The 14,168-nt window shown below is 36.1% G+C and overlaps 1 protein-coding gene across 9 annotated transcripts in view; it reads right to left on the bottom strand.

The window, feature by feature from the left end:
• The window catches only part of RBMS3 (RNA binding motif single stranded interacting protein 3), a 1,231,630-nt gene that overhangs the window by 405,241 nt on the left and 812,221 nt on the right, over positions 1 to 14,168 (bottom strand). For all 9 annotated transcript variants that reach the window (XM_053929473.1, XM_071222108.1, XM_053929475.2 and 6 more), the window contains one exon: positions 7,348 to 7,406. In XM_053929473.1, coding sequence (XP_053785448.1) covers positions 7,348 to 7,406 — 59 coding nt within the window. The remainder of the gene's footprint in view (positions 1 to 7,347; positions 7,407 to 14,168) is intronic.

Here is a 14,168-nt window from a genome sequence, read left to right as displayed (position 1 = left end):
GATTTTTGCCACTTGATTTCATTTAGTATGCTATCAACTGGGTTTATTTTTCACACCACCCTCATACCCAAAGACCAGTGTATTCGTTAACAGTTGCTTTCCTAAAATCTGTTGTTTCTTCTCCTGTTTTTCCAGAATGGACAAGCCCTGAGAACCTCAACAGCTGGGACATCTTCAGCTTAAGCCTTTTCTTATTTCTTCTGGAGAACAATTACATCTTTATTTATTTTTATTATTACACTTATTTTTTGATGAATTTGTTGGTTCACTTTTTATTGTGATAAAACAGCCTAAGATGTATTATTCTAACAATCAAGTGTATATAGCTCAGTGGCATTTAATACATTCACACAGTTGTGCAACCATCATTACCACCCATCTCCTGAATGTCTTCATCTTCCCAAACTGAAACTTTGTATCCATTAAACACTAGCCCCCCCGCCCAAAGCCCCAGCCCTGGCAAACACCATTCTGTCACTTGTCTGTATGAATTTGACTGCTCTAGGTACCTCATGTAAGTAGAATCACACAATATTTGTCCTTTTGTGACTAGATCATTAAAATAATATTGTAATGTTTTCATAGTTACAAGTGATAGTGAGGCAATCGCATTGTAAGGTGTATAAATATAGAATCATTATACTGTATACCTGAAACTAATATAATATGTATACCAAATATACTTAAATGAAAAATAAAAAGAAAGAAAAAAAAGACAAATTGTAGCTTTAAAAGTGGCTTAGAGGTGTTCTAAAGATGCTTTGTGAGTACAGATTTCTCCAACTTCGGGCTGATGTGAGCAGAATGACCAGTAGGCCTATCTGGATGCCAAGCGATTTAAGTGTACTGCCCTTTTCTTAACTGATGTTGTAAAAATTAAAGGCAATCCTTGCTGTTTTCTCTTATTCCACAGCAGGGAGGAAACCACACCAGTTTTTAAAAATATCATATGATATAGGGATTTTATATCACCAGTATTTTTAGCAAAAGAGACATTTGACCCCACTTACAGCCACTTGCAGAACTATAACAAACAATATATTCATTGTTCAAATTCAATGTCATTCTTTATAGTTTTGGGTTTTTTGGTGTTTTTTTTTAACTATGTGCATGAGTTTTTCTCTTTCATACTCTAAAGTTCTAATTTATTTACTAAATTAAAGAAAAAAGTAGCTCTTTTAATAGCAAAGTAAATAACCAATAAGTCAGTAAGAACAATGGCAGCCTTTAAATCAAATGACAGTTGACCACACCTTAAACAAAACATTCTTTAACTATGGTTTCAAACACTAAGGAAGCAAAACCTTTTAGGTGTTTTGTTTTCTTTTTACCTTTGAACTTACGAAGAAACAGAGTCAACAGTATAACAAAGGGTGAACAGGGAAGCATTTGGTTTTCAGAACCTATCCAATTCAGTTACAGTGAATTCCACCACCTGCTACTGTGACAGAATGTGCTTTTCCTGAAAGACACCAGGTTTACAGGCCTTCAGAAAATCCTTAGGACTATCATATAGTCAACACCCAAATGTGGGAAAGAAACGTTCTTTAAGTATTTATACTTTTTGATATTATCAAGGCCAGTCTCAATAAGCACACGCCAATTTATGAAATACACACTCCTCGCACACTCAGAACTGCATTAAATTATACAAGATATGTAGCAGCTCTAGACAATATAGTTCCTATGAGAAGAAATCCAAGTTCACAGCCACAGAAAAATTCACCCAATGTATATGCCAGACATATTATTGGGTACAAACATGGTCCCATGTAATTTTGAAAATTCTTTTTGAATCATAGGTATAAATAACCTTATTTGTCAGCTAAGAAAACATGTTTAGAGATGTTTTTCAATTTGTCCAAGAAAGATTATTATTTGGAAACTTTCTTGGTATAGATTTTAATTGGAAAATACTTGAAGAAAATCCTTGAAGTGGGTTTTTAAAAAAAATCTGTATTTTTGAAATCCTATATGTATTTGAAAGGATATTTATTATGCTATTGCAATTTTATACAAATTTAAAAAAAACTGAACATACCCATATTGTATTTGTCACATTATATTATTTCACATATCATTTAAATATACAGGGTTCAGCAGAAGTAACGCCTGCTTGAGTATGGTTAAGGATAATAATACGGGTGCAATAATTTATAGTTTTAATTTGAACATTTCACCTAAAATGTCACATCATGTTCCTGAGTGTATTGTTATATTACAGAATTACATGCTTATGATTTTGTAATAAAAGATTTTGTAATAAAAGGGGCGTTATTTGTGCTAGACCCTGTATATTACTGTATGTAATTTCCAATATATTTATAAAATCATGGGTAAGTGCTCTGGCTGGTGTGGTTCAGTGGATTGAGTGCCAGCCTGAAAACCAGAGAGTCACTGGTTCAATTCCCAGTCAGGGCATGTGCCTGGGTTGCGGGTCGGGTCTCCAGTTGGGGGTGTGGGAGAGGAAGCCACACATTGATGTTTTTCTCCCTCTCTTTCTTCTTCCCTCCCCCTCTCTCTAAAATTAAATAAATAAAATATTTTTAAAAATCATGGATAAGTGAAAATAGATAACTTTAAACCAATAAAAAGAATAATTCTACATTGATAAATAACTGTTCTCAGTTATAAACGTTTGCTTTAAAAGACTCTGGGAAACATGAGTATGTGCCTGTCTTTGGTACCCTCGGTGACTCTACAGGCCTGTAAGACATATATACCAGCTCTCTTTGTTCTTTTCATTGATGTGACATCAAATGATCCCAGGGAAGAAAAAAAAAAGCCTTTGGAATTTGAATAACCACTCTGAGCCATTCTGTTTCCTCCATACCTTGCCAATATCCACCCCCCAGAATCCTGAGTCGTTTACAATCTAAATAAAGGACACAAACTAATCACAAAAGCTCGAGGGAGGAGTAAGGTAGCACAGGATCTTTGCTCTCAGATGGCCCTCAAAGGCGGTGGTGTTGCGAAGTGTGTAGGTGGGAGAGGAAGAGTCTACTGAGGACTTCAGGAGAAGGTGCATCTTGGAAGAAAGGACTGACTTAACCTAGTCTGGTAAGAAGAGAGCGCATTATGTATATTAATATAAGTCTGATTTAAAATAAGGAATTTAAAGGCAAAAGGGACTTCTGTTAAGTTATAAGACGTGGATTCATTAAAAGTAATATTCAGATAATAGGAGAAAGCAATATAACTCTAGCACTTTATTTAAACTATTTCACACTTCATAAAAATTATTTAAAATGTTTTCCCAATAAAATAATTTCTGCAAAAGAGTTAGAGAGGTAGGTTATAGTATTAAATGCAGTCAAGCATAAATACCTGTTTACAAAAGCAAGGCTACCTATTACATCTAATGTTTGTGGGTAGTTTTACTTTGGCTTTATTATGTACATTAACAGCGATCACAAGCCAATACTGAGTAAATACATGGTGTGGCAAAAGTAGGTTAACAGTTTCTCATATGGAAAACCATGCAATAATTAATACATAATAATAATATAAGAAAAAACTCTGTTTCATGTATTCATAACCGTAAACCTCTTTTTGCCATACCATTTCTATAACTATAAAACACTTTTGAGGAAAAATTTGCAGCTGTATAACTCCCAAAACATATACTTTTGTCCCATTTGTTACAAAGATTTCTCAAAATTAACACAGAATAGTAATAGTAATAGTAATAGAACCCTATAAAATATTTAATATGCTGAATTAGAAATAGGTGTGAGTAGGATAAGGACGGAACAAAAGCCGTTACTTTAGATACTGAGATAGAGTGAGAATCTAGAGTATGGTTAATATAGCAAGGTTAATTTTGTGTCTTCTCCTTTTATCTCCAAGGAGACTAGTACATGTACTTTCTCATACCTCACTAAACACAAACTTGCATATAATATGCCACATGTTCAGTAGTTCATGAAAAACTGAATTCATGCCACTTCTTTAGAAACAAAATTAATAAAGCCTGTCTTCATAATAGTTCGTTTTGATTGCATAGTCTCAGTCTGGAGGCAAAGTTGCAAATGATGCAGAAGCAAGTGTCTAGGAAGAGACCAAATCCAATTTGTGTTCTCTAATTACAGGCTCAATGCTCTCAGCGATTTTGTTTGAAAAAGCCACCTCTCACGCCCTTTGATTCTTTCCTACAGAAAGCAAAGGTCAAGACAAACTCAACTACTGCCTATGAATTAAAGAAGCAAAGGTAACATTCTCTCCTAATTCATTGTTATCTTCATCTGATACTACTTTACACTAGTGGTTAATTCTACACTCACAAATAAATAAATAAATAACATGTGACAAAGAAACTCAGGTTTCATGGAAAGATCAACCAAAATGTAAATACAGGTGAGACCAGCTCAGTTTTTCTGAGAACTGTTCTGCTATTTTTTTTTTCCCTGAAAAGACAACATAACAGATTTGGAGACATATAAAGTTCATAATAATCTATCATCCATATTCCAATCACCTCAACACAAACATTCTCATTTTGCTTATTATTGCCAGTATTTTATACAACAGACAACACAAGGTAATGTTGAGCATCATCCATGTATTAACTCATTTACTCATCAAAATTATTCATCCATATTATTATTCATCCACATCAGTATTACTCACATATATTGTTATCAGTTTATAGATGGAGAAACTGAGGCACCCCATGAAGTTGAATAATTTAGCATAGGTCACACAGCTACTAGATGGTAAGGCAGTGTTCTAACCAAAGAGTCTGGCTCCATCACAGACATAATCATAAGCAGATATGACTCTCAAAATACTTACATGACTCCATATTTATTGTACAGGTTATTTGAGATTCTTCTGTATTTGTTTGGCCTACAATAACCATGTGCATAGTGGACATAGTTTAATCCTCTTGGCTGTCATTGCAACTGCTGTATACGAGTTACGTGTGTTCAATAAGCTAGACTTGAGACATTTCTTACATTTGCTCCAATACAGAGAATAAAAGATGCCCAAGAATGTGCATTTATACACACCTAAAACAACATGTTGGAAGAAAGTACTTGGGACAGCATCCTCGGTGGAATTACTAGTATAGTAGTATAAATAGCGTGTCCTTTATCGTTCTCTCCACACTGACATTTTAAAAGGCTCTACCAATTTAGCATGATATAAAGAAGAACGGGGGAACCAGTTTCAGAGAAACTAGCACTGGATAGCCCACATGTCATAATGTTTGCTACATGAGAGGATATGAACTATCACTGCAAATTGCTTTAATTTGCATGCTTTTGATTTTTTGCCTAACACCTGGAGGACACGATTTCCTCGTAGCTCTCTCAAGTGCTTTTCATTTGTTTTTTTTCTCTAACATCTCTTCTCCCACTGGAGCTGTGAGTGGGAATTCCCCTTGCCTTTTCTCCATATGGTTTCCCTCCTACCTAAAATCTCCAACCTAGAATTTCATATCATAAAATTTTATAACCAATGAATCTTCATTTTCTTCATTGTGGATAGACCTCTGGTATCATTCTTCCTATTTCTGCACAAACACCTACTGGATCAGCCCCTTTTTCCAATATCACTCCTGCTTCAATTCTTGACTATTTCAACACATATTTAGGTGGTTGTTTCAATGCCTTGTCTTATCAGTTCCTTGAACTCCCCATTCCTGTCATACCCGCCTTGTAACCCCAGAAGTGGCACAGCCATCTTTCCCAATCATGAAAGCTCAACATGTAGGCTTCATTTTATGTATCCCTTTCTGTCGCCTTTGTATTTCACCTGGACAGAGAATATTCAATTCTACCTTTGCAAACGCTCATGGTAACCCCCCGTTTCTATTTCCCTAACAGTGCTTGGGTGACTTTCCTCATTTCCCTCTTGATATATAGATTTCAAATCCACATTGCTCTTTTTCTGCCGCCAGTTTCTCTCCTTCATAATCTGATTTCGCTTACCTTCACCAAAATAACTGTTCTGAAACATCATAGGATCCTATCATGTCTGCTCAAAAAAACTATTAAGGGGTTCATATAGAATTAAGTTCCAAATACTCAGGATAACTTTTTTTAAAACCTCCAAAATCTTGACCCCTTCCATTTTTTCTACCAATATCCTTACCTGCGCATTTTTCTTCTCTAGATATGTGAGTCTGATCAACCACATTCTGATATTTATTCTCCTAAACATCAGCCTTTCTCAAGCCTATCATTGTTCTTTGGCTTTATAAACTAATTCCCCTCAAAGGAATCTCCACATTCTCTACCCACAGTGTTTTGTGGATACCTCTCTTATAGGCGCCTCTGTTACGCTCTCACGTATATTAGGCTCATATACTGATCCTAATAATTTTATTAGTATTAGTTCCTTGGCTTTCTTGATTATTTTCAATAAGAAATTGAACTATCAGGTGACAGGAACCATGTCTTATTTTTTTCTTATAGTACCTGAATACTTAGTGCATTTATAAGTTTATAAGAAATGAAATGTATTATTAAATTGCTGAATTAAATCTGACTACCACTACCCAAGTAGGTTTGGACACATTGGCAGTGTGTTAGTGTTTATTCCTAAAACTTGTGCACATTCTATTTCTATAGGAAATAGAGGCAGTGTTTAGAATGATCTTGACTGTACCCTACTTCTTATTGTTAGTATTGTAAAAAAGAGTGGATTACAAGAACAACAAATAACATGCTACAAGAAGCATTCCAATTTTCCAGTAAGAACTGAGTCATGTAAGAGAGACCACATAGATTTCACAAATAATATAATGCAACCCTTAAAAGAGTACTGGATTCCAAGACATGAAGAAACATGAGCCACAGACATAGTCAAATACTTCAGAAATATTTCTGCTTCTCTAAAAAAAAGCCGTAACAAGAAACCAACTGTGAGATCCTGTGAGGTGTTTACAGCTAAAGCCTGGACACAGTGGGCCCATCAGTAAATTCATTCCAAGTCAACCAATGTCACTAAAGCTTTAAAGAATAGATAAATTACAATGTGTTTTGCATGGGTAAGTTTTTTCCCAGAGTTCCTCATTTTTATATAGGAAATCAATTTGCATCACTGATGGTTTCATTCAAACCAGACAACCCAAAGTTGTTAAGAGGTAATTTAGTTTTATGTTGAAGCAATTTGGAATTTGTTCTAATTTGTGATTTTCATTTTGTTTGTTAATGAAAAAAATTAATGAGCAATATTACTAGAAATATAGGCCATGAAAGCTTTGGCATTATTATAGAGGTTTACCATGTACTATACTTCATAATCACTGTGCTTCCGGTGCCTGGACCTCCACCTGGGAGGAGCTAGCAACTGAACAGCACAGGCCAGAGCTAAAGGTACAGACGCCCTCGCACATACCTTTGCACTGATTTGTGTTTTTGTCAAGAATTGCCTTTGTAGATACAATTTTTCCATACCTGAAAGAGAGAGAGAGAAAGAAAAAGTTATCATAGCCCAATGAAGACACTTAAAACACCGTAACAAACATGGCCAAACACACAGCTGAGCAGGAAGAAACCAAGAAAACAAGCTCTGTACTCCCATTTCACACAGGGGTGATCCCTTTCCACCAGTTCTTCGCTGTAAGTTGAGAATATGCTTCCTTCCCTACGGAATCACTGGGTTGAACCTTCAAAAATGAACCTGTCGGGCTGTCACAGGTGGCTGAAAGAGGATCGCATGTGGCTGTGATCAAAGTAAATCGTGCTCTGTGGATGCATGGAAAACAGCAAGGGCCTCGGTGCCAGGCTGGACAGGGCTGGCATCCAGCTCTGGTGCTGACCTAGTGTGGCATTTTCATCTGCATTATGAGAATTGTAATGATCACCTCTCTGGATTGGGGAGAGGGTGACATTGAAATGTCAGGGGTTTCTATCAGTGCTCCTCAGGTAAATAGAAGTAAGTAGATGTATTTAGTTAGTTAGTTTACTATTAAAGATATATTATGCTATAAATTAACTGAGGATAAGGACTGAGTTTTGTATGCTCAATGTCTGCCACCAAAGGTAATAGAAGTTTAATAAATAAATGCTTGCTGTAAGTAAATAAATTATCCAATGCTATTTCATCTGAAACAAAGTATCTACCATAAATATCTCTATACATCATTAATATAGTCATTATTGTATCATCTCTTGCAGATGACCTACTCCGGGCTTTGTTTTTAAAGTATGACTAATACAGAGAATAAAACTCGATCTCTTTGAGCCCGTTTCCTGAGACATAACTGATGGGACTGAAGAAGTTGATGTCCTAACACCCTGGTCTTCTTTAGATTCCACAAAGTGTGCATCTGATCAACATAATAATATAAAGAAGTAATAATGCAAATTTAAGTACCAAGTTTAACAATAACTAGCATCTGTTCAAGATTTCAGCCACTGTCACAAAATATTTGGCAAGCTTTCTTTTAAATCTGTGTTCCTAAATGTAAAAAATATATGGAAAATATTAAACTTTCCACATATTAATGAACTGAGTTTCTTATCACCAATTTCTTTTTGCATTTGTAATCATCTTTTACAATTTCATTAATACTTTAAAGCATTTTGGTGGTCATTTCCTACAATTCTAGTGTTGATAATGCAATAGTGCTAGATGCCTTTGCTTCTTAATTTTCAGATAACTTTTGACTGAAGATAAACTGAGGGTCCTCTAGAAATGGATGGATTGAATGACATTATAAAAGTGATAGACCTATAGCCTTGTGCCAATAGAAGCTGAGCTATTGATAGGTTGCAATAGAAAGAGGAATATTTTTATGAAATCTGATGTAAGGGTCTGAGATAATTCCCACCAGTTACCTAAAAGCTAAAATCAGCCAGAACTTGGATGGAGTTTCCTGGTAATGAATTGAGCATATTTTGCCAGAAAAACCCTGATGGTTCAGCTATATACTTGCATCCCCGGTACCACTGCCTTCCCTGAACCTTTCTAACTCTACTCCTGCAGCTAACTAAATCAAAGATTTCCAGGGACGGAAGTATCTATGCTATTTTGCAAATGTAGAAAGTATGGCCTAAAAGATCAGTAACTTGATCGAAATCACACAATTCATGAAAGTTACATCAGAAAACTTGGATATGAAAGTTTTAAATTTGGTACAGTGACTAACTATAACATCACGCTGCCTCTAAAATAGAGAAGGTACATATATCAGATCTTCTAGTTCAATCAGCCTTCATTTCTTCGGGAACCCAGGTATTAGACTCCAGGGCAATGTAGTGTAGTAGTTGAAAGAGTATATACTCTGACGACCATCTGCTGTCACTCAAATCTCAGTTCAGCCCCGGCATATTTGGTTGGCTAAATCTTATGTGTTCCTTACATTATTCCATCATCTATAATAATGTAAATCTATTTTAAAATATTGACTTGTACTATTTATTAAACTTTATACACATCTATTTAAATATATAAAATGAGTACACTAATCTCTACTTCATAGGGTTGTTGTAAAGATTAAATGGGTTTTATCGGAAAGGCTGATAACAGTGGCTGGCATAGAATCAGTACACATCACATATCAGTTCTTCTTGCCACAAGTCTCTGCTGTATGAACACGTCTCCAGTCTTTATCGTTCTCTAAGGTGCACAAAAGGTGAACGAGGAGAAAATTTCTGTCCCAAGTGGTGGCTTAAAACATTACTAGTTAGACTGTCAAAATCTTCCACTAAAAAATTTGTTGGGTAAAGATATTTGTCAAAAGGATAATTTGCATTTATAGTTTATACTGTTATTTTCAATGTTACAGATTTCACTGTACTTCATCACAGATGTACCCACAGGTTCAAAGCTTTGTTGGGGTTTAGGACTACTGAAATGTCTATGCCCTCACGCTATAATTATACAAGTCCACTTTCTCCAAATTTCCTCATCTCTCCACCTTTTTCACACCCCCCAAACACATACAGCCTCTTTTTTAATCTCCATTTCATCCCAAGCGTTTCTCTTTTAGAAAAATAACCAGTAAAATAATATCCCGTTTGAACAGTTTCTTTAGTGGACAATGATTCAAGGTACCTATAATCATACTTATTAAGTAACATAATGTTTGCTAGATTTTGGATACTCAGAGAAGTAAACATTTGCAAAATTATATTATAGTAAACAACAAAAAGGGAGAACAAAGGGAATATTTGCTGAAACTTTTTCCCCCACAAAAAATACTGTTAATATAGTATGGGGGAACTAAAAACTAGAATAAGAAAAATAATTTAGAACATTTATAACCATCTCACATCAAACACACAAACTCTTAAGGCAAAAACCTTTCTTAATTGGCTACTAAAGATATTCTAGAATTTTTTTATAGAAGTACCTTCTAAATTAAAATTTAGCCCTGCCTTTTAAAGAGGAAATTAAAAATTACTATATCTCATAACAAATTGCATCTCACAATGAGACTCTAAACTTACAGTGGGCACATTGTCCTACTGTGGCATTATTAGAGATATCTTCTCCTTCATTTACTATAGTATAAGTAAAATGCGGTTATAATTTCTTTAGAGCCAAAAAATGAAATGCTTTCTTGTGGAAAGCATTGGCAAATATTTAAGCAAGCAACTTTTTTTCTTAAAAGACATTTCCCAAAAAGTATTACAATACTACTAAAAATTGGAAAATCACACACACACATACACACACACACACATACGTGTGCATGCCAAAAAGTAAATTATGCTGTTTCTTGATTTCCTGATTCCTAATTACACTGTAGGCAAGACTTTGCAATAGGACAGAATGAGAAAACAGTAGGACACAACTTGCAGTCCTTGGCTGAGTCTCTGGAGGGGCAGGGATTCTATTCCTTGGCTCCGCTACAACAGCCTGAACTACCAATGATTTCGCAAAGCTAGAACATGCTTTAAACAACAAAAGGAGGTGTTTAATGGGCCACTGGCTCCAATTCATGTCTGAGCTCTGACTAGACAAACAGGTCCTTTCTGTGTGACTGGTGCTGTGTTCTCCATGCTCTGCAAAGTCAACAGCTGATGGAGGTAAATAAAGTTTAGACTTTTTTATGGCCCAAAACACCATAAATACAAAACCACCGATATAACACCCATGGGAAGAATGATAGCAATTCTCTCTTTCTGAGGTTTTGTCAAAGTCTACTAATAGCTTAGAGTCAAAACTTCTATATAAAGATACATTTTTGCACACCCCGAAGGAAAAAAATATTTCTGAGGTAAACGGTGTTACTAGACTTAATTATCTCACTTATTTAGTCTTCTCCTTTGTAGGGTTTAGGTTAAAATCTTAAGAGTTCATAAACTTTTTCTTGATGCCACCCGTGAGTAGAAAGCAAATCTGATATGGGAGAAATATGTGACCAAATTAATGAAAGATGCCTGGACGTGACACCTGAGCTTTGGTCCCAGTGCCCCCTGGCTCCAGGAGCTCCCAGACGAATACAATTACATTTCCATGCTTTTATTTCGTACAGCTAGAAGAGATACAGTGTTACCCACAGTCAACGGTCCTGGGGAGTTCAACTTCTCAGGGGAAACAAAAGAAGTGAACACATTTTATACCCTAAGTCTTTCCATCTGGGTGATTAGTACCTTCTGCAGCCAATGTCAGAAGCACCTAACACAGACTTGCTAGGACACTTTTCAACATTGAAATACCCAACTTCGCATCTTATCTACATATTCACCAACTACTCTGAGTGCCCATACAGTGTCCAAACGTGATCAGGTCCCCAATAATATTTTATTTAATTCTAACAGCACCCTGTAAAAAAGGAGCCAGCCTATAATAACTATCCACTTATTACATATTGATTTTTCATAACTGAGTTTTATAAGTTCATGTGTCATCTATCAACTCTTTAAGCTACTTTTACTTTAGCTTGTCAATACAAGTTTCATATTACAATTTTTAAAGAAATAGTCAATCTTTTTTTGGCTTTTATTCTCTTAAACAGCGTCTGAATCAAACTATATCTGTTGATACACGAGGTCTGTCCAGAAGGTATCCGTCCATGTACTATGTAAAATAGAAACATTTATGGAAGAAGATACCAGATACAAGAAACATTGTACATAGGACAGTGACGCCTCAGTCCCCTTCAAAGTAGGCACCTTGGGACCTCACACAGTTCTCCCAATAGCCATCATTTGTCCCATTGTATTTTCCTGAATCTCATTGATGGTCTAAAATCTCTTCCCTTTCAAAGGTGATTTTAGTTTTGGGAAAAGCCAGAAGTCACAGGGCATGAAATCTGGGCTGTAGCAGGGCTGAATCACCTGGTTGATTTGATGTTTTGCCAAAAAACTCTGCACGAGATGTGATGCATAACTGGGCACATTGTCATGAGGAAGCTGCCAATGTCAGTTGCCCATAGCTGTGGCCTTCTGAATCATCAGAATAGTTTCCATGGAGGAATGTCCAGGCTTAATGCAAAATCTGATGCAGATTCAGTCATTTTGAATGCGAAGGACACACAGTACACATGCTCACTCACAGCATCTACTGCCCCACTGACTAGTACAGTGAAGTTGTCACTATTCATGTATGTGCATTCCAGTCCACTCTCCTTGGCTGCCAGGTTACACTGATGTCACGCAAACTGTTCTCATTATATTAACCTTGGCTGGACTTTTTCTGGACAGACCTCATACATGATTATTCCACATATAAGCCTAATTTAAACCAATGGCATCTTTTATTTTCCAAAGCTAAAGACAAAATAGAGTGATTATGGGTCTGTGCTTTATGAATTATAAAGACATCAAATTGATGGGATCTTTCTATAAAGAATTTATTTTTAAATTCTTTTGCTGAATCACCCGCTGTGTATATTAATTCAAAAAATACAGGCAGACACTGAAAATAGAGTCTCCACAGTCAATTAGCTCCCAGCTAACTCATTATTCACATGCCTTCTATATTGATACCAAACTAGAAAGAGGTATTACATTTATTTAATGAATGAAATATTATCCTTTTAAAAAATAATGTGCTTGCTTGCCTACTTCTATATAGATGGCTCATTTGTTCTTTGGCATTTGGAGATGTTAATGTGAAGGCCAAATAAAACAGCTCTTCTAGGTTCTCGAGCCTGAGGACCGCCAGTTTGAGATGGTGGCACTGATGTCTTCCAGCTGCCCCTTCTCTTTCTAAATAAGGTCCTTCGAGGGTAAACGGCATGTTCTCACTTCCATGTCCACCAGCTATTTCTCCCAAATCTGAACAGCTATTGTGCTCACAGCCTGCATGAAAATCACCTAGCATTTATTATTACTACCATTATTATTATTACTTATTATTTTACTGTTTTATGACATTCTCTGTTTGTTTCCCAGGAGGCTATCTTTTCAACCAGAACTTAATTTTTCAGGAGTCAAGATAACATTTCATGCTTTTCTGATGATTTTCAAAATATCCAGCATAGAGCTCGACCCAGAGTAAACCTCTGTAAAAATCTGACAGCTCTTCCAGTTCAGAAACACCTACTGATGATTGGACTACATGTACACACACACACACACACACACACACACACCCCATTCATTGAGCAGTAGCTATATGCCAGCCACTACACGGGGCACATTAGATATTTTATTCCAGGTTCTCACAACTACCGGATAAGTTAATATTATCACTCTCATTTTTAAGATTAAAAAATGAAAGTTAGGCATATTAAGTTACTGGCCCACATTGACACAGATATTCAGTTATATTGCTTATATATAAACCAAGGAGCATTTGGTTGTGAAATCTTTCCCTTTCCTTGGTAACACGCTGTCCGTAATGCATAGGAAACAAATCCAGATCAAATTCAGTCCTCTGGCCAGTCATGGGGATGCACAAATCTATGAAAGTCTTTTGCATGTGTGGACGTGATTAGTCCCCAGAAAGCCAAAAAATGACCACTGCTCATTGGAAATAGCGCAGCCAGAGATATTCATCATTGATTGTTAGAACTCACGTCCAAGGAAATGTATTCCTTACAGAAGCTTATTTGCCCCGGCTGGTGTGGCTCAGTGGATTGAGTGCCAGCCTGAGAATCAAAGGGTCGCTAATTCGATTCTTAGTCTAGGCCACATGCCCTGGTTGCGGGCCAGGTCCCCAGGAAGGAGTGTATGAGCAGCAACCACGCATTGATGTTTTTCTCCCTCCTCCTCTCTACAAATAAATAAATAAAATATTTTCAAAAAGTATTTAAAAAA

The sequence above is a fragment of the Desmodus rotundus genome, chromosome 8, assembly GCF_022682495.2.
Source record: "Desmodus rotundus isolate HL8 chromosome 8, HLdesRot8A.1, whole genome shotgun sequence".
Classification (NCBI taxonomy): Eukaryota; Metazoa; Chordata; class Mammalia; order Chiroptera; family Phyllostomidae; genus Desmodus; species Desmodus rotundus.
This window is presented reverse-complemented; position numbering and strand designations above follow the sequence as displayed.